Source organism: Parasteatoda tepidariorum, chromosome X2 (genome assembly GCF_043381705.1).
Source record: "Parasteatoda tepidariorum isolate YZ-2023 chromosome X2, CAS_Ptep_4.0, whole genome shotgun sequence".
In the NCBI taxonomy this organism is placed as follows: domain Eukaryota; kingdom Metazoa; phylum Arthropoda; class Arachnida; order Araneae; family Theridiidae; genus Parasteatoda; species Parasteatoda tepidariorum.
The window spans coordinates 39,733,796-39,761,500 of NC_092215.1; the positions used below are offsets into that span (position 1 = coordinate 39,733,796).

Sequence of the window (27,705 nt, forward strand, 5' to 3'; positions counted from 1 at the left end):
TTTTTTAATGAACTAATATTGGATTTATAGTTTTAAGCAAAATAGAATTACAAATTTTTTTAACTAATGATATTATGGTTTTTTTGTTGTGTCTACTGTTCAACTTGGGCTCAGAAAAAAGTATCTGGTCTCATAGCTAGAGGAACCATTTACGAGAAGACTTTACAAAACTCTACATTTGCTGATGACATCGCCTTAAAGGTAGATAGTGGAAATCTTTTACAGAGGGATTAAATTTATTAGAAATTGAGGCTGATAAATTGGTCTTAGAAATAAACAAAGAATAAAGCAAAATTCATCGAGGTTTCACATGCTGCACCTAATCCTCAGTAATTTACTAGAAGCCATTTACTATTACACCCAGCCATTTACTAGATGAAGAATTACATTTTTGAAAGAATTTCACAGTTCAAATATCTTGGGACCTTCATTATTACTAACAATAGCTTGACTGTCGAGATAAACAACAGGCTTACCATATCAAATAAATGCAAAGATCAACTTAAATCTTGATTCTTAAGTTCAGAAATAAAAATTAGCATATATAAAGAGCTGTCTGCTATTCTGCTTTAGCTATTCTGCTTTATTGGAGTAAATGCTCGGCAACAACCTAGTTACTTTAAAATAAATTATTGACCTTTGAAGGGAAAAATCATGAAAAGAATATTTGGTGCAGTCCATGAAAATAATAGCTGGAAATTTACCAAAAATACATACAACTTAATATTGTTCAAGTCATAAAATGCAATACACTATGATGAATTGGCCATCTTTTCCGGTCTGATAATACAAATCATTTAAGAAAGCTCACTTTTACTAATCTTATGGGAAACAGAAAAAGTGGAAAACCACCAATTAGGTGGCTTGACTCGGTCTAAATGGACTTTCCCATAGTAATTAAAGGAAACTGGAAGAGCCTTGCTGTAAGTGGGGAGCAGATGGCAAAGACTACTTAAGACAGCCTTGACCTGTAACAGGCTATAGTGCCTAGAAAGAAGAATATTAGTTTTTATTTTTGTGTAAATTAATAATTGATGTTAATTCATGATCATGATATAATGGAAAACAATTTTCATAAGAAAAAAATTATACTTTATCAGGGTTTATTATAATTTTAAATTAATTTATCTTCTTAGGTATCCATGCTATCAAAATCCCTACCCTATGGACTTACATGAATCACCTGTCACAAGTTGCACATATCTTGCTGATTGCCCAAATGATCTTATACCTGCTCTCTATTCAACTGGCTCAAAAGGAAAGAAGAATCAGAGCTTTTCAGAGAAGGTAACTATAAATTTAAAATTGTGGAATAATAAAATATTTTACATTATTGTTATTTGTTTATTCGTCTAAATATATTTAAACAAATTTGAATAATTATGCTAAAAAATTCAATAATGTTTAGGATAATTTCAGAGGTNAATTCAGAACACTTTCTGTCATTTTTGCAATGTATGTTAAACTTTCACTTGTTTGGTGAAATAGTGTAAAAAGCTAATCTAAACTATTTTGTGAGTTGACCATCAGGGGAAACTGTAAGGGGTTAGCTTTTAACCATTTCTTTCATCTGTTCATTGAAAACAGGTGTGTTAGTTGAGAAGTTGCTCTTCCAGTTGCAATAGTGAGCATTTGAATAAATGAATGCTCTGAAATATGCTTTGATCCTTTATTTATGGTCTTTGATCTTTAAGTGTAGTAAATAAATTTTAAAGTGTTCAAATAATTTTATTTTGTTAAAGTTTTCAAATTACATGTTTTCGTGTTCTGATATTTTAAGAAATTATATTTATTAAACACTTCACATGCATAAATAACGAAATAATTTTTTTAAAAGAAATTAGTTAAATATTAGAATTATATGTATCAAATTGAAGTTCATTCGAAAATTTTTAAGTCAAGTAAAAAATATATATATATATAGCAACATGATATAGAAAACGAAAAAGTAAACAATGACCCACCCCCTCTATAAGTTGACCACTTGTGGTGCATTGTTTCAGTGGTCAACTTAAACAAGTGGTCAACTTACACAAGTTTTACTGTATTCTGTTATTAGCATTAGTATTAGAACTATTGTTTGAAGCGAAATAGTGTGTGAATAAATGTACAATTTATGAAATATTTTTGCTTTATAGTGAAATAGTTTTATATATTTGGAGTACTTAAACTAAAAAAATTTACTATTAAAAGAAAATTCTTATTCCATGCTGGCATAGTTGCAAATAGATTTTAAATCAAAATTTTTGTACTTATAACAGTAGTTAATGTAAACAATGTTCTCATATTACTGTTTCTGTTATAATTTTTTTATTAAAAAAGTTTTATTTTTGTTTTCCTTCCTGGAAACTTAGATGATTGTTTTTGATTATGTTTTAAAATGTTATGAATGATTTTTTTTATTCTCTATTTTTTATTAAAATCTACTTTATGCTCTTAGTAATATTTAGAAATAAAGAAGCTGATATGGACTCTGCTAAATTCTTCAATCTTCGTCAGAAAATATTGTTTCTATTTGATTATACATTATAGTTATTTTTTTCTTATTTATTTTAATCATCTGTTGGAAAACTAACTTGCCTCACTTTCTTTTTTTATTTTTTCCCCTGTGCCCTGGCAAGTGCATTAGATAATTTCCCCCCTGGATCAATCTTACCACATATAAAGCTAATTTAATATGCATTTTACAAAGATACTATGTAGTTTTTATTTTAAAGATTTTTATTGTGCCTTGCTTAAAACACTTTAAATGTATTTTAAATACATATTTATAAGGTCTCAAACTTTTCCTTTTCTTTTTTAATACCTGATCCAAGAATTTCCTTGTCTTCTAGATGGGATTTAAATTTACGAGACTACAGAGTTGAACATTGGTAGTCGCAAACTCAAAATTAGGTCTGGCGTTTATTGACGCTTATAAAATAAAATAAAATATTTTTGAAGATTTTATTTTAGTGAGGACAAATCTTTATATTTTGTTTTAATTTTAATATGAATTTTTATATAATTCATCTAATTGTAAATGTCTTCTACTAATCAGAATGAAATATATTTTCACCTCATACACATGCAGCACATCTTACCATTATTTTGTTAATTTGTTATGGGAAGCTCTTGTCATTTTAGCTTTACAATCAAAGATTTAAAATAAAGTCTCTGTTTTACATCCCTTTTTAAGTTGCTAAGGCTGTTGCCTACTTTTTTTTAGCTACAATTAAATCAAAATTAAAGTGTTGGATAAAGATATCAGTTTTGAATTTAAAGCAGAAGTGTATAAGCTGCAGACATAAGTGAGAAAACTCTAAATATGATTTCAAAACTATTCAAAGTTCATTTTAATTTCCAGGCAAATAGTCTTAAAGTGTTTTTTTTGAAAATAAAATAATTAATTCTACCATTCTTTTGTAGGAATATGTAAAAATACTTATAAGTTCATAAATGTACAACACTACAAAAACTGTCATGAGGTTTCATGTTTACAGGATTGGTAGTTGTCCTGATATTTTTACTTTTCCTGGTAAAAAAAATATTTTTTCCTTATTTGTCCTGATTTTTAGCCTTGTATCCTGATATATCTGACTTTTGTTTCTGTTTAGATCATCTTATTTTCTAAGAATACGAATGCAGATTTTAGAAAATCGATTTGAATAACTACAGAATTAGATTTTTATTCCAGCATCTTTTTATTTTAATTAATAATGCTAGTAAAAATCGCAAAACTCGATAGTTCAAACTTAGAGACCTTTTATTAGACATGGTTTAAGTATGGTACATTACCCACAGATTTAATTGTTTAAACCTTTTGGAGAGTTATTCATTCTATTAGAAAACTTAATTGACAATTTTATATTATAAATTGTTTATGGTGATGAATTCAAGCATCATAAATATTTGCTAAACATATTTATAGCAAATGTAGTAACAAATCTTTTTTGGTAAACTTTTGTAGCTTCACACTAATTGATTAGTTTCTTTCATCCAATTTTAAAAATTATCTATTCCAATCAACAATCCAATAATGTATAAAAATGTTAAGGGCATATTCATTGTGTTTTTATTTTGAAATTAGTGAAACACTACTTTAAAATTATTTGATTAGGAAAAATCTTGAACTCAGTTGCAATTTTTAATTATATATTGGCGTGTGAGATTATTAACTAATTGATACTGGTTATTTTATTAATGCAACAGAACTATACAAATTTTTCATACATTGATTTAAAACTTTTATGATTTGTTAGGTAGTGATAAAACTATACTTGAATCTGTTAAAACTTTCTGTTCAAAATCAAAGAAATTCAGAAATATAGTAATTCTGAATTTTAAAATAGAATATTTTATTATTTTTGTGCCGTAAATCCCTACTTAAGTGAAACAAATTATACATTTTTAGTTTGCTTTTTTTGATAGAAGTTTTGGTATCTATATACTGTTCCAAAAATATCCTAATTTCTTTTTAAAAAGGCTGTCCTTTTTTTTCTTTGGGCCACTACAATGCTTGATTTTAATTTTGAAAACTATTAACTTTTCAGGAATGGCCCATTGATGGTGGGGGATGGGGAATGTCTACCCAAAGTTATCCTGAAGTCATCATTACTGGGTATGAAATTTTTTATTTGTGAATCTCCTAGAAATTTACTTATGTGTAATAAAATGTAACTTCTTATTTTTCTCTTTATAGTCATGCTGATGGATCTTTAAAATTTTGGGATGCATCATCTGGTAAATTTTTTTTCCAGTTCTTTGAAAACAACTATTTTATTTTGTGCATTTTTTTAAAATTTTATCAAGTGCCTGTACATTTTGTGTTTATAATTATAAAATTTACATAAAGCAGAATTGTAATAATTTTAGGTTAAAACTGATGTTAGTGTTTTTCTATTAGTTTTAATATAAAATATATCGCAGTAAAGTTTTAGTAGTTTGTAGCTTTTCTAGAAATGTCTTTTTATTGTTGTTGTGTTTTTTTCATTAGAAATTCACTTAAAAGACTACCATTTCAGCTCTTTTTAATATAATAAATAATATTATGACACTATAAACTTTGATATAAGTCTGGCTGTAAACTTTTCTAATGAGCATACTATGGGATGTTCACAAGATGAAATACCTTAACAAGATTTTTAGTTGTCTTGGTGTTCTTGCTAAAGTATATTGTGTTCTTATTTATCCTGAGTTTTAGCTTTTTGTTTAGATATTCTTGATATTACTGTCAGTTCAGGTATAGGTCATCTAATTTTCTTCTTTACAAATGCCAACTTTAACCCTGGATTCATAAACATTCATCTCACAGACTTAAAAATAAATAGTGTTTATTTTCATTTTAAATTAATCAAGTTTCAGATTTAAAGTTTTTTTTGTGTTTTTATTTCCCATGTGTTATTTATGAATCTAGGGCTATTACAAACTATTTGAAAAATTGAAAGATTTGAATATTTGATCCAGCAACTAGTTATTTGAATTAATAATGCTAGAAAGATCACTAAATTCGATAGTTCAAACTTAAGAAATTTCCTTTAATTATGTGCATGGTTCAGGCTTATCACCTCACCCGCAGGATTTATAATTTTAAACATTTTGGAAATTTAGTAATTTTATAAAAAGGAAACTTGCTTAGCAATTTTACATTATCAAATTTTTATGGTGAGGAATTCGAATTCATGAACTAATTTATTATTTTCAGGGAATAAAGTAGTAAATCTTGGATGGTGGATTTTTATAATTTAACAATTATTCATTTTTCTCTTTCATCTGATTTTAAAAAAGATTGATTTCAATCAACAGTACAGTAATTACTTAGATTTTTGTATAAATGAATTGAAAGATTGTCCACTAATTTACTTTTGTACACAAAATGTTTAGCAGATTAACTGTGATTTCATTTTGAGATTTTTAAATCTCTATTTAAGATTATACGATTTAAGAAATTTTGAACTTGATTACAAGTTTTAATTAAGTAATGAAAAATGTTGTATAAAATGGACTATGTATAAGACAGTATTAACTAATTGATATTGGTTATTTTTTAACTCAAATTTCTTTTCTTCACTATGTTGACCTCAAACTACATGAGTTGTTCAGTGAAAATGTGTAAACTTTTTGTTTTAAATGAGTTATTCTGAAATTAAAAATAGTACATTATATTATAATTCTGTAATAAAATTTGCCTTTTTTATATATAAGTAGAGTAAATTCATTGAATTGTCACATGCCTTTTTTAAAATTAGTTTGGTATCTGTATACTTTTCCAAAAAGTTCCTGATTTTTTTTAAAACATCTGAAATTTTTTCGTTTGCCTCTGGGAGGTCTGCCTAAGCTCTGAGAAAATTAAAATATAAATTCTTTTGTTTTATATGCCAGACATCTTGTTTGATAGAGGTTTAAAAATATAAAATGCTGGTGAGCATAGAAATTTTCCCTTGCCTGCCCAAACATTTCTTTTCAGGAATTTCTACATAACAGCCCTCCGATCATTAGATCCGATCATTGGATCAAAAGTTATTCAGGACAGGTCTTTTTTGTGCACTATACATTGACTATTTATTTCAAACTTTTTTGCATGTTAAAGTTAAATGTCTACACTTTTATTACGCTGTAACTTAAAATACTTCTTTTTTAGTTCTCAAACCATAGTAACTTTTAAAAATATGTTTTTCTGAACTGCTCCAAAACTCTTAATTTTACCTGCTCTGAATCTGTTTTAAAAATTAATTAGCAAAAATTACCAAATTTTTAAATAACTTTTTAAGAAATAAAAATGCACAGTAACATGCACTTGGAACACGTTCATATGTTTGAAATACATAACTTATAAACAAACACTTTGCTATGACTTTTAAAATTGGTGGTGTATTTTTCATTAGATATAAAATACTATTATTAAATTATGTACTTCGAATTAAATATGCACTGTTAATTTGAGCTTTTGCTTGTTTATGGATTTCAAGTACAAAGTTTTAAAATATATTCTTCATATGTGTAATTAAATATTGTGTTTTTTTGCAGTGTCTTTGCAAATTTTATACAAATTGAAAATTTCCCGAATATTTGAAAAGCCAAAATTGTCATCTGATGGAGGTGATGATGATCCATTTGCAATTGAGCATGTTGCTTTTTGTTCAGAATCCAGAACACTTTGTGTTGCTGATGCTAGTTCACATGTTATAGTATTTCAATTTCAGCAACAAGAATCTCAAACAGAAATAACTGTAAGTAATAAATACTATTCAATATAAGTAGTTTTCAGATTGATTATTACTGGATTTATTAAAAATGTTTAAGAAATTTTTTTTTGGGAATTCTGTTACTTTGACTACATTTGTTTTCCTTCAATGGTATTCTTTATATGCATTTAAAAATTAATTAATAACAATTATTTATAATGAGGGTGTAGTTTAAAAAAAAATCACTCTAAGTAACATTTAATCTAATGATTGGATCTTCATGTACTAGAACTCAACCCTATTGCCTCGAGTTGTGACCTCAAATATGTTAATTAATTTGTGCAGACAATATCTTAAGGTATGAAATCAGACACAAAATTGTACTTTTTATGAATAAGCATACTGTTTTCCAACAGATTTGGATTTCTGACCAGCAAAACATGGGGGCAGCCGCAATCTAGGAAAAATGGTCCCGATTGTTTTGTCAGGAGAGAAGTCCAAAATTTGGACCACATATTGTTAATTTTTGTGCATATTTTGCCATATCTTGGTTATTTTTTATGTGAATTGAAAATTTTTTGCACATAATTATGAAATTGTTTGCCCAAAGATAATTCCATGCAAAAAATACTGTTTAATAATATTATTTATTTTTAATTTTTATTATTTCAATTAATAATAGTTGAAAAAATTTCAAGTTGTAAGGTTTCCAAATTTTTACATCATTTAAAGGAACGTAATTATGGGAGAAAAAATTCAAAATTTGAACGAAATCGGTCAAATAGTTTTGGAGATTAAGAGATTCTAACTTTGGTTCATTTTCCTGACCAATCTATTGTGACGATATTTCCCAGATTGCTGCTACCCCTTATATTCTGAGGATCAGAAATCCAAATATGTCAAAAAAAGGTATATTTATTTAGAGATTGTACTTTTATGTGTCTGACTTTTGAATACAATCTGCTCTAATAAACTATCATTTTGAGGTTACCTTCTCAAACCATTAAGATTGAGTCCTAGCATGTGAAAATCTGATCTTTAAATCAAAAGTTATTCAGGATGATTAATTTTTATTTTGCACTCTGTACATACTGTAACATGTGGAAGAGAGCAAAATCTTGTTTCCATTTATAATTTTTGTCAGCTTCTAAAAATTTTAACTATGTTGTTAAGAATAGTCCACCTTTGTGTTTTAAATAGAACACTATTTTCTATATCTTCAATTAAAAAAACAATATATTTTGAAAAAGTAACATTGTATAAACATATTCAGATCCTTGATGCTCCAATGGTTAAAACTGTAATTTCATATTGGTTATATCAACTTAAGTGTTTTTATTTTATTGAACATAATGACTTCAAAATACAAGTCAGAAAAGGTTTTAATTTCCTCTAAGAAATGTTGCTGATCTTTGAACTTGGAAATGTTGCCTTGTTATTTACAAACCATAAAATTTTTAAGTTATGACATTTTTACACTTCTTTTAGAGCTTTATGATTTAATAAGATAATATTAACTAATATATATAAAACTGTGTATATAATATTTAACACATTTTAAATGCTTAATTTTTGAATTCTCTGAGATAACTTGTGCAAGGAATTTTAAGCAATTAATTTTATTAATCAGTTTAACAAAATGATCACCTGAAGAATGCATCATGTTGGTGAATTCGTTAACATGTAAAACTTAAATATAAATACTTATGTCTTATATTTCATACACATTTGAATAAGGCAGGTATTTATTATCTTTGAACCAGAATTTAATTGCTTTTAGCTCTCAAGTTTTGTGAGTTTTGTTAGTTTTTCCTGATCAAATAAAAAAAATTCCCCTGGTTTTTATATATTTTAAAAAATGTCCTAAACTTACTAAATTTTCTGAAGTGACTAATTTTCTGAATTAGTCACTTCAAAATAGATTATTTCTATAATTATATGCATTCTCTAAAGTGACTAATAAAAATGTCTGATTTCTTATTTTTTTAATTTAGGTTCTAGAAATTCCAGTGTTTTATGAAACAGATGAAGATCCAGATAACCCAGAAGGTGATGCTTCTTCCAGTCAAAATGTAACTCCACAAGCAGAAGCTGCAAAAACGGTAAAATGTTTCGCTGTATCTCCTAAATTTTTTAATAGCGCTTTCAGACTGCTTTTTCCAAACTTTCAATTGCAGTGTTAATTTTGCATAAAAACAGGTTTTCCCCAATGTTATTGAAAGGGAATGTAACATATTATAGGGAGATTTGAATAAAATTTTGTTGTTGGGCTCAACGCTCGAAGGGTTATGTAGAAATTAAGTTATTTATGCAAAACCTTTATGTTTTTTATGCTTGCAGTTCAAATACTGCAATTCAATAAATATTAATAATTACGAGTAAGCAAGAATTAAGTATAATACATTTTAAAAAATTAGAATTATTCTTATCTGTATTTGTTAAAATTTTTAATGAATTATCTTCATTTGATTTAGCGCTGCACAACCTTTTTAAATGAAGGGCTATTTGCTCTATGCAACTATGGTAAAAGCCATGTTTTCTTTATCACATTACATAATAAAGTTCATTTTAAAATAGCTTCTAACTATAAAAAACTTTAATATTCGTAGAACTATATTTAAAAAAAATTAAATATTCTGTTGAGCTTAACTTTCCGTTGAGTTTTATTTGAGATTAACTTTCATAAAACAGTGCGAGTTAAATACTTAATTTAAAAAAGTTTATAGGGTTTAAAACGATTTAAATTAAAATGAAACCCTTACAGCCTAAAATGAGATTCTGCATTTAGTAGGGAATATGCTTCAAATTTAAGGCTTTGAATTTTAAGCAATTTCTAAAGTTTTTTTTATAAATCCTAAATATTTTTTTTTTTCAAAAAGTACTTTTTAAGCTACAAGAAATTTAAATGAAATCCAATTTTAGGAGTTGCAATTATAGTGTGTGTGTAAAAATATCAGGATTTTTGAAACTGCAATCATTGCCTCAAAACAATAAAAAAATCTCTTAGATTTATGTTAAGATTGGCATAATTAAAATGTGTAAAAAAGATTATTTAAATACATGATTCAAAACTAGCATACTGTAATAATATACTATTTAAAAATATCAGGATTTTTTAAACCGCCTGGAAAAGCATAGTAATAACTGTTAAAAAAACATTAAAAAAATCACTTTTATTTATGATTAATACAGCACAAATATAATGCATCAAAAAGTGATTCTTTAAATGCGTGATTAGAAATTCAAGTGTTGTAATAATAACTTATTAAAATACCAGAACTTTCCAAATCTTTTAGAAATGCTGAGAAATAACTGCCAAAATAATGACTGAAAAATAATTTGGATTTAAATAAAATCGTCACAAATTAAGCATGTTCAAAAGTGTTAGTTAAAATGAGCGATTCGATACTCATGATTCGTGATGCTAAATATATGGAAATTTTAAAATCACGTGAAAATATGTAGCTATATCTGCTGAAGAAATTATCAAAAGTCATTTGGATTTGCAATTAAATTCACACAAATGAAGCAATGCCAAAATGGGTACTGTAATTTCTCGGAGACAGGCCGCGGCGTTATTGATTTAAAACTTGAAAATTTAATAAAAAGGTGTATCTAACTAGGCGGCCTATATAGCATTACTTTTTTTTTCTACATAGCATTATTTTAGAAAATTTTGCCTTTTAGAAGCTCCACTGGAAACTTCATCATCATTTTTTCCACCTGTTACTTATGCTTTTTATTTATTTTTTCATCTTTAATGTTGCTCCAAAGAATGGTCAACGCACCTGGAATTTCCTCCTCCCACATGCTTCTTAGAATCACTTTCTGGAAACCACTATCTGCAAGAGAACAAAAGTTTTTCTTTCCCTTCTGCCTCAGGAACAGCAATTGAGTGCAGGGGACGGGCGTGGAGTGGAGAAGCATAAATCAGAAAGGAATGAATAAAGNAATCACTTTCTGGAAACCGCTATCTGCTAGAGAACAAAAGTTTTTCTTTCCCTTCTGCCTCAGGAACAGCAATTGAGTGCAGGGGACGGGCGTGGAGTGGAGAAGCATAAATCAGAAAGGAATGAATAAAGAAAATCAGGGTGGTGCCAGTGATGACATTCACTGTGAAACAAATGCTCCCCTCCCCGTTTTTTTCCGGGAAATATGTCTCTTCCACTTGTCATGGTTTCATCAGTAATTATCCACTCCCCTTTATTTCAGCTGTTTGTTAAAAACATGTGAATGATTGATGAATGAATGGGACCAATGAGCTTGAGATGGCCTTGAATATTCTTACAATTCAAGAAGAATTTCTAACTTTCAACTCAAGGTCAGTGAAGAGAGGAAGAAGCAATGTGGGTGAATTTTACACCCTCCTAGGCGGAGTCAGTAAATAAAAAAGAGCTGTTTTCTGAAGTCTCATTTGAGAAGAGAAGGTAGGGGAGGGGAATATAGAAACATGTTTTAAATGCTTCGGAGGGGAGTGCTTTTTCTTGAATTTTTTTCATTGCTCGTATTTCTGCCTTAAGAGTTCGATTATTTACTTCCCTAGCTTATTTTTTTTATCGTTTAATCTTTAATTCTGATCTTCTGTTGCGTTTTTGTTTTGTTAATATTTTTGTTTTGTTAATATTTTTTTTCTTTAGTATTTTTGTCTCGTTATTTTTTTTGTTATATTGTTTTATTTAAATTTCAACATAGCTTGTTTTTAAGTTATATATTTCAAATGCCTCCCATTAAGAGGAAAAGTTATATGGCTGCATTTAAGCTTTCAGTTATTAAAAGAGCTGAAGAAATTGGAAATCGGGCTGCTGCTCGAGAATTTGATGTAGATGAACGGTGCATCCGAAGGTGGAAGTCTGAAGAGGGTGTCTTGGCTACTCTACCCAAAACTAAGTGTGCTTGTTGCAATGGCACTGTTGGATGGCCAGTGCTGGAGGATAATCTGGCGGAATGGGTAAAGGAGCAGAGGGCTAAAGGGTTGTCCCTCTCTACTGTTCGAATTCGCATGCAAGCAAAATTAATTGCTTCCCAGATGGGAATTTGAGATTTTAAAGGAGGCCCGAATTGGTGCTTCCGATTCATGAAGAGGAAGAACTTGTCAGTGAGGCAAAAAACTACAGTAGGTCAACGATTGCCTACTGATTGGGTTGAAAAAAAAGGCTTCCTTTTTAACTTTTGTGTTGAAAAAGATGGAGGAACGTGGACTCAATCACAGACAAATGATTAATATGGATGAGGTTGCGCTTTCCTTTGACTGCCCTCCAAACAGGACTGTGGAAGAAACGGGAACCAAGTCCATGGGCGTAGTAACCACCGGCCACAAAAAAATGGCCTTCACCTGTGTGCTTGGGTGTTCCGCAACGGGGGAGAAGCTTTCCCCGTTGCTGATCTTCAAAAGGAAAACAATACCGAAAGGTAATTTTCCTCAAGACGTGATAATTAGAGCCAACGAAAAGGGGTGGATATTCGAGGATATGATGCTGCAGTGGCTGGATTTGGTATATTGGAGGAGGAAAGGTGCTTTTTTCCAGCCATGCGGATTATTAATCCTCGACTCGCTGCGCTCCCATAAAATGGACTCTATCAAAGATATGTGCAAGAAACAGTTGTCCACGGAACTTGCTGTTATCCCCGGCGACCTAACAAAGGTGCTGCAACCTCTGGACCTCACTGTGAATGGGGTTTTCAAACAAGAAGTTAGGCATCTGTGGGAAAACTGGATGGAGCGCGGCATCCACTCCTTTACTAAATCTGGACACATGCGGCGGGCAAGTTATGATGAGGTCACCGCATGGGTGTCACAAGCGTGGAAAGCTGTGAAAAAAGAAACCGTAATAAACGGTTTCAAGAAAGCCGAACTTTTATCCAGGGGAAAGGAAACGGAAAGTGCTAGTGACGGGGATGACCCGGAAATAAACAATGAACTTATAAACTTATTTTGCTCCGATACTGAGAGCTCAGATTTTGAAGGTTTTTAACTGTTGGATGTGATTATATTTGATATCTGGATATATGATTATATGTGATATATGAATAAATTTTAGTTTTGCTTTGCACAAAATTTGTTTGGACTGATTTAAAAGTGAGATCGTTTTATTTTTAAAAATTTTAATGCTTATTGTTACATTGATTGTTTAATTCATATTTTAATGGTTACTTCAAATTAAAATTAGAAAATGCTTAATATTTACTTAGAAAGTTATTGAAATCCATTTTAGTAGGATTGCTTAATTTTTTTGTGTATTTAATCTCCTTTTATTGGTTTCTTATTTAACTATTTAAGTTATATATGCGTATATAGAACATGTTTTAAGTCTGTAATCAATACCTACTTTGGTATAGTATAATCTGGCGTGGCGTGTACGATGGTGCAGCGTGTAAGTTATATATGCGTATATAGAACATGTTTTAAGTCTGTAATCAATACCTGCTTTGGTATAGTATAATTCATCGTGGCGTGTACGATGGTGCAGCGTGTACGCCGAAAGTTTTTTATTTTTTAGCCAATTTTTGAGGGCGCGGCGTGTATACCAATGCGGCGTTTCTCCACGAAATTACGGTATATTTAAATGCACTTAAAAATGTGTATCATCTACTGCTGAAAAATGATCTAAATACCATTTGGAATTATAATGAAATTGGTACACATGAAAAGCATCAAAAGTGATGACTCAACTTCAAATTTCACATGTTGCAAAAATTTCATACTAAGTTTATTGGGATTTTTTACACTATACAGAAATTCATAAGCGATAACCGCCAAAATGTTATATTGATCAGGATTGGGTGCATCGAAAACTTAACTGCTCAATTTAAAGTTTAAAATAGCTTTATTTTTCAAAAAAAAGGGAAAAAAAAATCATTTTCTTAGTATATTCAGGTACTGACATGGGTCACATGTAGCCCGTGGGCTTCAGGTTGTGCACCCTTAAATTTAGTTTAAATATATTGATTTTTTAATCCTTTCTAACTATGCTTAAAATTATTCTACAATGTTAATTTTATACAATGTTAATTTTATATATGGTCTAGATGAAAAACCTTCTTACTACTTTTTAGGTGATGAATAGAAATAATATAATTGCGAACTAAAATAGTAAGGCCTGAACTAAAATTGCAATTGCTTAGCTCTGAATGTTGGTCTCACTTTTTTGTAAACTCAAATTTGATGGTTTCCCTGCTACAAAAGACTTTTATATTTATGTTATTCAATGGAAAAGTAATGTGTAAGAGGAAGCAATGCTTCTCAACGACCAGTCTGCAGACCAATGCCGCACCACAAATTCTATTCACAGGTCTACAAACATCATTACCTTAATTTGCTACTTACATTTAAAAAAATTGTAGGCTCAAAATATTTTTCTTTGTAAAGAATACATGAATAATCAGAAAGAAACTGGTCAAAACATTTTGCAATTGCTACTATTTTGTTTATGTAAAAATTATACCAATAGTCGAAATTATTAACCTTTCTGGTCCGCGTTAAAACACTGAAATATTTTATTGATCCTTCGAGTAAATCGGGTTGAGAAATACCGGTAATCGGATAAGGTGCTCTCTCAAAAGTCTGTATTAGGTCTTGGCAGTTATGGAGGCTTGGTCATAATCTTATGACCAAAAGCTCGATGGTGGCAATGTGGTCAGCATTGCTCACAGACAGCCTTTACTTTCCAAATAAACTTAAGTTGGGGGAGATTCAAACTGCTACTGTTGATAGAACTATAGTCCTTCGCAATGACAGCTTACTCCCATAACCACCATGCAATTTCAATTCAAAGCTGTGTGCAACAGAGAAATTTGTTAAAAATTTTACTCAAGAGCTCAACACCCAGAGAGTTGCATGGAATTAAAAAAAAAATATAATTAAATACTAAGCTATTGAAAATTAAAACAAGGGAATACAAATATTGAAACATAGGAAAAACTTGATACAACAGTTTCTTTTGCTCATTTTGTCTCAATAGTTTTTTGAAGGTTGTTTTTTATCTGGTTGACTAATTGAAAACTTCCAAATTTGTGAAACATCTGTCTTTGTTCTCTTATACATTATATACTTTCATATTTACTGTGTAGTTAAAATAATCTAATATTTATATATTTCGTTATGCAGCTTTGTTTCTCCTTTCTTTATCTTTATTGTTATTAAATGTACATCTTATGTATTTAATAGACTTGTGGGTATTATCCAACAAAAGTCAAGGCGAGTAATTCAAAGAGAAATCCAGGTTTCCAAGCTGACTTAGTTTGTTTAGCACCTGTAATTAATCGAGATTCACCACAGCATATAACTGCCTTAACAGTCAATACTACAATTGGCTTGTAAGTTTGATTTTGCTTTATTTTAAATGCTTTAAATTCCTTTCCCTGTTTAATGTTTTGTCATTATGTTTTTTAATTTATATACTTTCTTGATGTCAGCAATTTACACATTTAATATTGGAATAAAATTAACCGCATTTTAAATCAAATTACTATGGCTACTTAATATATTTTGTGTAAATGGAGAACAGGCAACCTATTTTTTGTTTCCCATCACAACTGAAAAAAAGAAAACACTTTGATCCTAATTCACATAATATTATAAGTAAAAAATTATAACAGTACATATAAGACATGCACTACAATTGTCACTTCTGGTGAGTAATAATACATTTTTGTTACTTTGTGTACAGTGTTTATTGATAATCTTTTCCCATTTTGGAAAGGTACAAATGATTCACTTTTATATTAATCTTTTTAGCTTTATGCTTTGTTATATATTTTAAAGCCTTAGCGTAGTTAGGAACAGTCTGAGACAAAGTGTCTTATAAAAAAATAGTATGAAGTAAATTCTGTCAAAATTTTACCCTGCATTTAAATGAATGTTTGGTGATATTGCATATCAGATAATTGAATAACCTGCATATACGAACAAAATTTAATGGAACCAAATCATTTTATATGAAAAAATGTTCAACTTCCCCATTTTAACTGATATTTTTTGTTTTTGTCCCTGCCTAATTGCATAAAGAAGAGGTACGAAAATGAAAAAAAATTGTTTATTTTAGAGAAATGTTTCACCTAGCTGAAATGGAATTTCTGTTTTTCAGTTAAGATAAGGATATAATAGATGGTTACTTTTATAGGGACTTCCTTTTCATTAGTTGGTCTAATCAGTTGTTAGGGGTAAAGTTGAAAAATGAATCAAATCTTGCTGCCAGTTATACATTAAAGTAAACGAAGGGGGTTTTACCCCTCTTTGACTTCACTTACTCATAATTTAGAATGTAAAAATAAGAGTGATTTGTTTTGTGGTCCCCTCCTAATGCGCTATTAACTTTGATAAGAAAACGTTTCAAAAACCCCACACACTAGTGTACAGTGTATCTTTCTCTTAAGTGGAATAATCATTGCTTAATCCAGTGAATAACTCTGAGTTGGTTGCAAGTTGAGCGCAAAAAGGAATGATTTAAATTAATTGGAAAAAAACAATGAAACTTGTAAACAATAAATTTCATAAAATCCCAAACTTAAGTAGTGCATTAATTTGGAATTTTTCAAGTTTCAAGTATTAGAAAAAAAAACATTCTGAATGTATTTGAAAGGAATATGCAAGTTATGAAAGTCTTAGTAGAAATTGAAAGGGAAAATAATTTTGATAGATTGTTGAATTAAACTGGTATAAAAACAGTCTTGAATTATAGATTTTTTCGAAAGGGACTAATTAATATTTTAGTACCTATATTATACTTTTCATTTATTTTTATGTAACTTAATGACATTTATATTTTATGATACGAACACAGAGAGTTTTAATTATATTTGTTTATTGATCATAAAAAAGAATTTATTTATTCAAAATGCTATACTATGCATAAAATACCATTAAAAAGTAAGATTTCGCACAAATTTAGAACTTAAAATTGAATATTGCACTAACCTTTTAACCAAATATCTTGCTTAGTTGCGTAAATTTGATTGGAACCGATGGTATTTGTTTAAGCGAGGTTGACTGTATTATAAATACCTTGGGACTGTACCATAATATTCTTTTCATATTCTTATAAATTTAATTTTAAACTCGTGGAACTATTTCAAGAAAGAGTAAAAAATATTTTTTGATTGAGCTTAAATGCAACTTATGAAAATATTATATTTATTTTCTATAAGCATTGAGTGCTCTTTATATTTTTTGTTCTTTAAAATTATTAACATTCCTTTCTCATATTAATTTTAAAGGATGTCTTATGGCAGTGAATATGGGTTGACCATTGTAGATTTAGTTCAAAAGTGTTGTGTTGCTTGCATGACTACAGCAGATCTTTATGGTAAGTTATGTAATTTTATAAATATATTTTATAAATTTAAATACTTAAAGTTTCTTGTAATAAAGTTAGTTAATTGTGTTTGGAATTTTATATTATTATATGATTCATAGAGCAAATGTTCAGAGTAACATATTTTAAAATTGAATAAATTCTGATTCTTCAGAAGTGCACTATCATTTGCAAGTTCTGTTTTAAGTGAAATCACGTCTGTTTTCGTTAAAAGTCATATGCTTTTCTAAGGAAAGAAAAGCAGAAGATTGTTTATTAATCCAAGCATACTATTATTTATTACTAATGGCAAACAATTATTTTATGAAGCACATTGCAGCTTTTTTTTTTAAAAGTGATACATTTCTGATTCCACTATGTATTGAGTTTTTTTTCTCACCTTTCACAATAAATTTTTTCATACATAACAAATTAGTTCTTGTTATTCAGAAATTTTAAGATTAAGTTTTTTTAAAAAATTCTGTTTATCTTATAATATCCTGATTTGTCCAGGGTTTTAATATTTATGTTATCCAATGGCCTTTTTTAACTATCGTTTCTGCTTGGTAATTTTCAAGTGTTGTTTTTATTTAATTTGATCTATAAGTTTTCCTTCTATTTTATCACTTTCTTTTGTTTTGCAATTTGGAATGAAATATATTGAAATAATTTCGAGAATTTTAAATGTTTAAAATTTTTACAATGATTCATATTTTTCTAAATGTAATAATAAATCTTGCATGGATATAATTGCTGTTGAAGTAGCAAATTCATTTATCACTGCTCAAGATTGCGATGTTGATGATGAGAAGCATAACTATGACTGGCATTTATTTATTTCCTATTATGTATTGAATTTAATAAAAAAACGTGTACAACTGTCTTTGATTCTTGAAATCTATCTACAATTTGTGTTCCACTTAAGCAACATTCTGAAAAAGCAATAATTTTTAATTTTTCTGTCAATTGTTTTTCTGAAAAAATTCTTAGAAACAACTAAGAAAATATTCAGTCAAAACTTAAAATAAGCAAATTAGGGTTTTAAGTTTAAAAAAAATGGTCACAAACCTTTTTTTCACCTTCATGAATTTTTGGATTAAATTAATGGGTTTTTGCTTTAAATTTCATAAAATGAAAACATTACTCTTTTACTCTTTCAAAATATATTCTTCTATAAATATGCATATATTTTGTAATGTGTAGTGGAATCAAACTTTTTTTGCAATATATGGTTAATTGCTTTATTTTAGGCTCCTCTGACCCTTATCAAAGAGTTCCACGCTCACCCAAACGTACAATGGTAATGCTTGGAGATAATCCCTCTGAACAGGATAAATGTCGGTCTCCTACAGCTGATCAAGTACTTTATTTTCTATCAAAATATAAAAATAATAATTTTGTATTAACAATTTATTAACGTTATGTACTTTTCTAACTTTATTAATGCTCAGCTACAGTGTATGATTTTTTTTCCTTCAAAATTTTATGATTTTTAAGTTTGCACAGCATTTAAAAGTGTTTAGGAAATGCATTGAAATTATTTGAATTTATTTATATCCTCATTTGAAAAAAATTGTGATTTTATAAAGGTAAATTTTTTTAAAGAATTCTCAACTAAAGATTCTTTTAAGTAGCTTAGATCTTAGAAAGTATCTTAGATATGTGATTGAGATCAATTTTTTTTTCACTTGTGATTTTAACTTCGTAAAATTCATTTTCTTGTCTTTACATTGTTATTTAGACAGTACAAAGATGATGCATTAGTTTTAAAAGATATCTTTAACTAGTAAGCTGTCTCATTTTTATTGATTAAACATACCGAAAAATTCAAGATTGCAAAATAGCTTATTGAAGCAAAATTTCACTAGAGGGCTTATTTTCATTAGCTGCAATCAAGAAAAAAGAAATACTTATGCCATATTTCTGTATTGCTGATTAAGGTGAACTAGTATTTTCCAAGTAAAGTTTAATTGATTTAATTTGCTCCTTTGTTATAAAAACTTTTTGTTAAGCGTCTATTGACAATTTACCTGGTTTGTCTTTGAATATTTAATTAAAATCTTTTAAATTTATTATAATTTATTTTTCTATATAAACAAGTATTTATGAAATTATTTTCCCTATTTTACTTTAGTTTAAATAGTAAAAAAATATTAACTGTTTTTCTCTTTGAAGGTTAATGGCATGTGTCTTAGCCCAACCACTAGGAAACATTTATTACAAAGAAAACCTGCTTCAGCAGAGATGCGGCGAACAAAATCGCAAGGTAAGATACAAGGTAATGTCAAACTTTTTATCATTTTAAGTTTGTTTATTGAACCTTAATAATTAAAGATATATTCTTAAACTTTTTAACTGTTGAATTTTAGATAAAATTGACAACTCTTTCTCCAGATCAAGAAGTTCTAGCATGTCTAGCTTAGAAAACATGAATTCTGAATCTGTACAATGTTTAATATTTGCTGAATCATATTGTAGGAAATCAGGTAAATGCATTGGTTTAACATCAAAGTAAAATTTTTTTTAAGAACTAATAGGAGGTAGCACTTATAAGAGAATGAAAGAATGGTTGTGTTTAATCTATAAACTATTTTCATTCAATAAGTTTCAAGCTTCATTACTTACAATTGGTTTGTTCGGAAAGTAATTTCGTTTTTTTTTGGGGGGGGGGATGAAAGACAATTTCGTATAATGAATAAATATTTTATTAAATTATATATTCGCCATTCTGGTCCAACACCTTTTACCATCTTTCTGATAGTAGCATGATTCCATGCTCAAAACATTTTTGGTCTTTGCTATTAAAAGGCTGATTGAGGTGATTTTTGACCTCTTTATTTGAAGTAAAGGTTTTACAATTCAAAAAATTTTGCAGTGACCAAAAACAAATAATAATCTGAAGGAGCCAGATCTGGAGAATATGGTGGGTGTAGCAGTGTATCCCATTCAAGCTCTAAAAGCTTTTGGCGAGTGACCAAACTTGTAAAAGGCCTCACATTTTCTTAGTGGAACACTATACCTTTTATGTTGATTAATTCTGACCTTTTCTGTTGAAGTACATCATTTAGTTTGTCCAGTTGACGACAGTAGACTTCCAAATTAATTGTTGTGTTATCCGGTAAAAGCTGAAAAAAAAACTATTCCTTTAAAATGCCATCAAACAGACAGCATCACCTTTTTTGATGGATATTGGCTTTCAAAATGCTTTGAGCCTTTTTATCTTTCTTGCTCCTTGATCTCTTGCGTTTGACATTGTTATAGACCACTCGTTTTTCGTTCTCAGGAATGATGTGCTTCAAAAATGGATTCTTTTCCTGATGTTTGTGAAGCGAATCACAGACGCCAGCGTGACGACACAATTTTCTCTCCGTGAGAACATGGGGAACCCATTTATCGAGTTTCGAGGTTAAACCCAGGCCTTTCAAGTGGTCATAAACAGTTGAATTCGATAAATTTAACCTCTCACTGATGATATCGCCGATTTGCATCAACTAATGCCTTTATCGTGTTTTTATCAGCTTCATCCGGCCTTCCAGAATGTGGTGCATCTTCGACATTAAAATTGCCCGATCGAAATTTTGCAAACCAGTTCTGCACTGGCGTACTGTCAACACATCTTTCTCCATACACATAGGTTAATTCCTTTCTGGCATGAACAGCATTTTTTCTTTTTCTATAGTAAAAAAGTAAAATATGACGAAAATGCTGGTTATTGCTCTCCATATTTAAAAGGGCATCAACGAAAAGCTACTGCGTAGAATTAATTGAACTTTTTCACACACAAGCCTTGCTATATTAGCTCTCAAAACATATAATGATAATGTGGCTTAAGTGTAAAGTTGGGTTCAAAAAAATACAATTAAATCCTCTGTCGGAAAAACGAAATTACTTTCCAAACAACCCGATAGTATCATCTCTGCTGAATAGATCAATTCCAAATGTTTATTCATTCATCGACCATTATTTGAAGTATTTGATAAAAAAAAGATAAGCCTCATCTACTAAAAAATAAAGAGTAATCACACTTATAAATATATATTTTAAAATGCTTTTTCATTGTAACCTAAAACTTTTTCTTTTGAAGAAATTATTATAGTACATTGAAAAAGACTTAATTAACTAAGGCTCCCTAATTTTTTTGCCAATATTTGAATTACCATCCAATTTACATGATGATTCGTTTTGCAAAAATAACTAGTTTCTACCATTGTATTTGTCAATGCTTAGTTATGTTACAATCAAAATATTGTGGAAAGAAATAGCTAACTACTGTTTGCCTCTTTTCATGTGTAGTTTATTTCATACTGTTTCTTAAATAGAATTTGAAAAAAAAATTGGAGCAAGAATTTGTCTAAAACGCATGATTTTGATTAGTAATAAATCAATGTTTTATAATTATTTACGTATGTTAGTTTCTGCTCATTTTAGAATGTGAATTGAAAAACAATAAAGATATAGATGTAAAAATAATTTAGTTGATAAAGTAATATTCTCTATCTGACAATTTCTGAAAACATTCTGAAACTTTTCTGTTTAAATGTCTATATTTTTCCTTTAAGAAAAAATTGTGTCTGTAAAGCAAAAGGAGTCTAAAAAAGTAAAGAAAAAAACAAAAATTCTAACTTGATTTGTAATTAGTTTACATCTTGACTTTGGCTATATTGAGGATGTAGGGGTCTAGAAAATTTGTTGAAATGAGATTCAAATAAATCTGAATCTGTTTAAATAATCCAAAATAAAAATTAGTATAATTGCTTTTTTTTCTCTTTCAAACTTGAGTACCATTCTTTGCCAGTGATTGGACAAGAAATACTCAAGGAATACCTTTATAATTATTATAACAAGGAATACAAGGTATACCCAAGGAATACCTTGAAATCTTTTGATTCCTGGGGCACTGCAATATTTTTAATTCTCTTTATTCAAATTTGGTTAACAATATATTATGGTTGAAAATAGGTGAATGAGCATCAAACTTTTTCTTTCTGATTCTGCTCCGCTCCTGTCTTAGTTTAACATACAGACTGATGACTCATACCATATGAATGAATCTTCTTATCTATACCCAAATTTATTCATTTGTAGCACTGACATCATGATTTAGAGAATTTCTATACAACGAAACGTTGGAAAAAGAAATATTTCTCATTCATTATTAAAATGCAACACATATTTTTAGGAACTGGGTCAGAATAACCCAACCCTGCGGATTAAGATATAAGTGTCAAAAACTCATACCTGCCAACTCTTCCGGATTTTCCGGAAGATTTTATTTTCATATTTAAAGTGGTAGCAAAGTATGCATCANTTTTATAATCTTAATTTTTAAATGATATTGATCACCACTATTCTTACAAAAATTAAGCACATATATTAATATGCGTTACTATCATGGTTGTCAACTTAAGTTTTCTCAAATACAACGTATTTGTTTGCTTAAAATTGAAGTTTTAATTCCATTTTAATACCACTGGGAAAAATGATAATGGAAGGGATTAAAATTTGGCAGGTATTAAAACTGAATAATCATTTTAAGTAAGGCTCATAATATTTCTACAGTTTGTGATAGATACAAAATTAGTAAAAGTCAAAAGTTTTTGCCAGTTTCCTTTGTAACTTTCTGACAAACACTATAACAAAAGTGATTTTGGGTCAAAATGACCCACTTCGCAGTTCTAGCTTTAATCTTTTAATTTTACTTTTTCAGATTTTGTTACAGCCCCAACATTATGGGTTGGAACAAATTTGGGATCTGTTCTTGTGATTCTTCTTACTCTTTCACCAGAAGAAGATCAAAGATACACTCAACCTGTTATTGTTTCTCCTAGTGGTAAGTCATTTTTTTGCTTTATGCATTTTATTTTTATTCTTACTTTTTTTAGTTTACAAAAATATGTTTATCTTTTGATATAATCAAACGATTAATATTCGAATTTTTCTGTAGTTAACTTGAAAATTATGTGCTACTTTTTTCGTTTTCAATACAAGGTTTTTTAAATTAAAGATTTTAGTGTAGAAATAAGTCAGGATATAAGTCAGGATGTCATGATTCTTGGTTTTTCTTTTTTCTTCTATATTTTTTCAAAGCATGACTGAAGTTCTGGCAAGCTTAACTTCTTAACTAGTATAACTACTAAGGATTAAAAACCTTTAATCTTGAATTTAAAAATAAGAAAAGTTTTTTACTATACCAGTTTACTATATAGGTGGAGTAAATTGGAATAGCCTTCCTTGGGTCTGAAGTACATTCAATCCAAGGAACAACATTCTTTCCTATTACCAAGAAGTTCTAAAATAAATGGAACAATTTATGTTATGAAAACTATACTGTAACTTTACATACTTTTAATTTTACTTATTACATTAAATATTGTAGAATATATTTAATGTAATAAGATATAAATAATGTAATCGATATTCTATACATAAATATATTAAGTTCATATATGCTCTAAAATCCAAAGTATATGGTGTGTTTTTACAGAATATTTTTTAAAGCTATTTAAATCTAAGAAAAATAAGTCTCGCTTCGCAAATTGAAAAAATAAAATTTTAAATAATCCCTTATGATGTATGGTGTCCCAAAAGAAAGTACCTCCCTGAAAACTTTTGTTCTAATGATCGGATCTTCATGTTCTAGGACGCAGTCTTAAAAGTTCAAGAAGTAGACTTCAAATTTGCTAATTAATTAGTGTAGATGATATTTTTAGTTATGAAATCAGACACAAAATTGTACTTTCTCGTAATTAACATACCTTTTTTTTTTAACAGATTCAGATTTCTAACCCCTAAAATATCCCCTAAAGTACCCACAATCTAGGAAATATTGTCTCAATAGTTTGGTCAGTTGAGGGGTCCAAAGTTTGCACTTCTTAATGTTAATCTAATATTTTGCATGCTTCACTTTATTTCGAAACCTTTTTAAGCGAATTGAAAAATTTTAGCTCCCAATTGTAAAAGTAGTTTGTCCAAAGATAATTCTACGCAAAATATAAATTTTAGTAAATATTTATTATTTTATTTAATAATGTTTGAAAATTTTTGAATTGTAAGGTATGCAACTTTTTGCATCATTTTAAAGTATATAATTTTAAATAGCAAAATACAAAATTCAAGCAAAGTCAGTTGAATAGTTGCTGAGAAATCAAATTTTAAAGATATATCTTTTTAAAAATTCGATTTCTTGTGAACTATTCAACCTATTTCTCTCAAATTTTGTATTTTGCAGCCTTGTTAAATTACGTACTTTAAAATGATGAAAAATTTTTTATACCTTACTGTGATGTCACAATAGACATTACATATTTCCTAGCTTTTAAAATTTCTTTAATTTCTTACACTTATTTTTTTAAAAATCATTCTTAGTCAAATTTTAATTAAATTAAACCAATTATATAATTATTTTTTTTACATTTTATAAAAAGTGAATATAAAATATTTTATTCTTTTCTTTACAATCAATGTAACGGGTAACTTTTTATTTCAATACTAATGTAAGACTCATAACCCTCACTGCTGCGACTAAATCAAAACCAGAACTCTTTTTATTTCTTACCCCAGAAATGTTTCAGTTACATGGTTCAACTAATTCTCACAGTCTTTTTGGCGATTCACTTTCGCCAAATTATTTTCAAACTTAATATTGATTATGGGGGTTGGCTTTATTTATTGGCTATGTTATCTTTCGATAAATGACCAACCATGGATCCTTCCCATGCTCCTAACTGTCTGTTGCGAACAATTCAATCACTTTTTAATTTAGCTTCTGATTAGGCTGGTCATGGAGGATTTATCACCAGTGGCCTGTACTTATTAACATTATTATGAAAAATTTGCTATTTAACTTAGTAAGTCTTATTTTGGATAAAATATAACTTTGTATCTCGAGCTCTACAAATACTAAATAAAAGTTTTATTATAATTATGATTCAGTTGAGTCATAGAATGTGAAGATCCGTTAACTAATTCGAAAGTTACTAAGGGTGGTCCCTTTCTTTTCGCACACTACAACTAAAGGAAAAAATTAAATTAGTTTCAAAAGTATGCTATTCCATTTTATGGAATAATGTTTTTGAAAAAGAAATATGTAGTTATGTAAATGAGTTATGTTTAAATTAATATGTTAATATGTAGTTATGTTATGTTTAACTTTTCCTACATTTTTTTACAATTGGAAATTATACAAATATAAAAAAATAATATAAATTAATGAAAAAAGAAAAAAAAACATTATAAAGCTTTAGAGTTGCAACGAGATTGGTGAAACAGGGTAATTTTTTAAGCTTAATTTTAGCTCTCGAATTTTCATTCTACTATGTATCTACCATCGTCGACTTCTCTGAAATTGAAGCAATTTGCAGATATGTTTGGTTAACTGTTAATTTTGGTAAATTACAAATTGCAAAAATCATGTAGTATGGCTTGAATTGGGTTGATCAAGATGTAAGATTTGATACGGAAAAACTTAAATTGTGATTTTCAAAATTCAAGTATTTCTTAGGGAAATCGCTTTCACCCTCACATTCTAGGTATGTAAAAAACAATTAGGTTATAATATTTGATTCTTGCTATGTTATTCAGTTTTAATAAATAATATTAACGAGAAAATATTTATAGGTACAGTATATCGTCTGAAAGGATCTATTCTTTCCATTACATTCCTTGATTCCACAGGAATGGCACTTTCTCTTCAATTTGAATCATGGAAAATGGATACTAAGTCAAATACTGATAAGGAAAAGAAAAGTAAGTTGTCTGCTTTTTAAATTGTTGATTATTAATCTGATTCCTTTTGTTTGTTGATTTTCTTTCTCTGATTGAAATTTTTATTTTGTTACTGTATATTAGTTATTAATGTTATTAATAAGAAATTTATCTAGCAATTTTTACTTCAATTGTGAGATGTAAATTATTAAAGTGCCAAGTATGTTACAATATTGTCCTTGTTCGAAAATTAATGTTTGCCAATTGTGCATTATTTGCAATTTTACAACTCATAGTTATCTGAGCCCCACCATGTTCTGCAGTTTTATGTCTTAAAATATTTGCATTCTTTAAAATAATATTAGGGGCACCGGAACACTTAATTTCTCATTTTTTAAAAATTTATTAGTGGCTAGGAAATTAGTGATTGCTGAAGGATGACAAATTCTTCTGTTAAGCCTGTTCTAAGTAAGATTTCAGTAAAGATATAACTAATAATATAGGGGTTGAGATGTAAAAAGTAAGTTTTGCACATCCATGTACTAAGCTGAAAATTGAAAATGATGAAACCACTAGTCAAATTTAGTTCGCAAGAAAAATCCATTTATTCAGTTAATATAGGTTTCTTTTTTTAGTACTTCCATGTTATGTACTCTGAAAAACGATATTTAATGTAAGCATGACTAGAAAAAGGCACTTTAAAACTAACTTGAAAACCATTTATATTTAACTATTTCATAAATAAGGGAACTATAAAATGCAATGTTTTACTTATTTTATATTTTTTTAAAAATTCAGCAAAGGAAATCCTGAAATGTTGTCAGTTTACCTGATGTTTGAAAAAATCTACTTTAACATTGTAAAAATATACGAACGTGAAAGAACTTCACTAAATTCTCTAAAAAGAAACTATTGTACTATCATAAACTATTATCAAATTAGAAAGACTTTGGGGAGAAACTTGGTTCAGAATTTGTACCGCTATAACTTTTATCACTGAATATACTAATCTTATGTATAATTTTATGATAACCCTTTAGAAATATTGTCAATACCTTACTTATTTTCTGCTTTTTGTTTGTTTAGAACTTTCTTTAAACAATCAATCTAAAAGCAAAGTTTCTCCAACCTCATCATCCGATTCATCTGATGCTCAGTTGGTGCTTTTATGCTCAGAGAAACAAGCTTTTGTGGTTACAGTACCTTCCCAGTCTTGCGTTCAAAAAATTAACCTTGCTGAAACATCATTTGTAGTTAAAGCAGAAGTGATCTTTTTAAAGGAACATGGTTCGTTTTTATTTTCTCTGTTTAGTTTTCATAAAAGATTTATAAAATACATTTATTTTCTTGACATTAAGTAAGACACAAAGTATTTTCCAATGTTAAAGACTGTTTTTATATGTATTGTATCCATTACAAGTTGTCCTAAAGTTAAAGTTGTTTTTAAAAATGCTTGTTTTTATTCTGTAGTATAACAAAACTATGGTAAAAGCACTTTGTTATAATTTTTTATTTAAATATCTAATTCCAAGCATTGTGAGTGCTACATA

The 27,705-nt window shown here is 28.6% G+C and overlaps 1 protein-coding gene across 2 annotated transcripts in view; it reads left to right on the forward strand.

The window, feature by feature from the left end:
- Window positions 1-27,705, forward strand: part of LOC107442618 (syntaxin-binding protein 5) — a 60,520-nt gene that overhangs the window by 17,941 nt on the left and 14,874 nt on the right. The window contains exons 12-24 of one of the 2 annotated variants that reach the window (XM_016056227.4): window positions 1,137-1,287; window positions 4,533-4,600; window positions 4,682-4,722; window positions 7,006-7,208; window positions 9,158-9,265; window positions 15,328-15,476; window positions 17,376-17,464; window positions 18,703-18,812; window positions 19,628-19,730; window positions 19,822-19,938; window positions 23,160-23,282; window positions 26,069-26,197; window positions 27,242-27,442. In XM_016056227.4, coding sequence (XP_015911713.1) covers window positions 1,137-1,287; window positions 4,533-4,600; window positions 4,682-4,722; window positions 7,006-7,208; window positions 9,158-9,265; window positions 15,328-15,476; window positions 17,376-17,464; window positions 18,703-18,812; window positions 19,628-19,730; window positions 19,822-19,938; window positions 23,160-23,282; window positions 26,069-26,197; window positions 27,242-27,442 — 1,592 coding nt within the window. The remainder of the gene's footprint in view (window positions 1-1,136; window positions 1,288-4,532; window positions 4,601-4,681; window positions 4,723-7,005; window positions 7,209-9,157; window positions 9,266-15,327; window positions 15,477-17,375; window positions 17,465-18,702; window positions 18,813-19,627; window positions 19,731-19,821; window positions 19,939-23,159; window positions 23,283-26,068; window positions 26,198-27,241; window positions 27,443-27,705) is intronic. The other variant, XM_016056228.4, reaches the window with a different exon arrangement.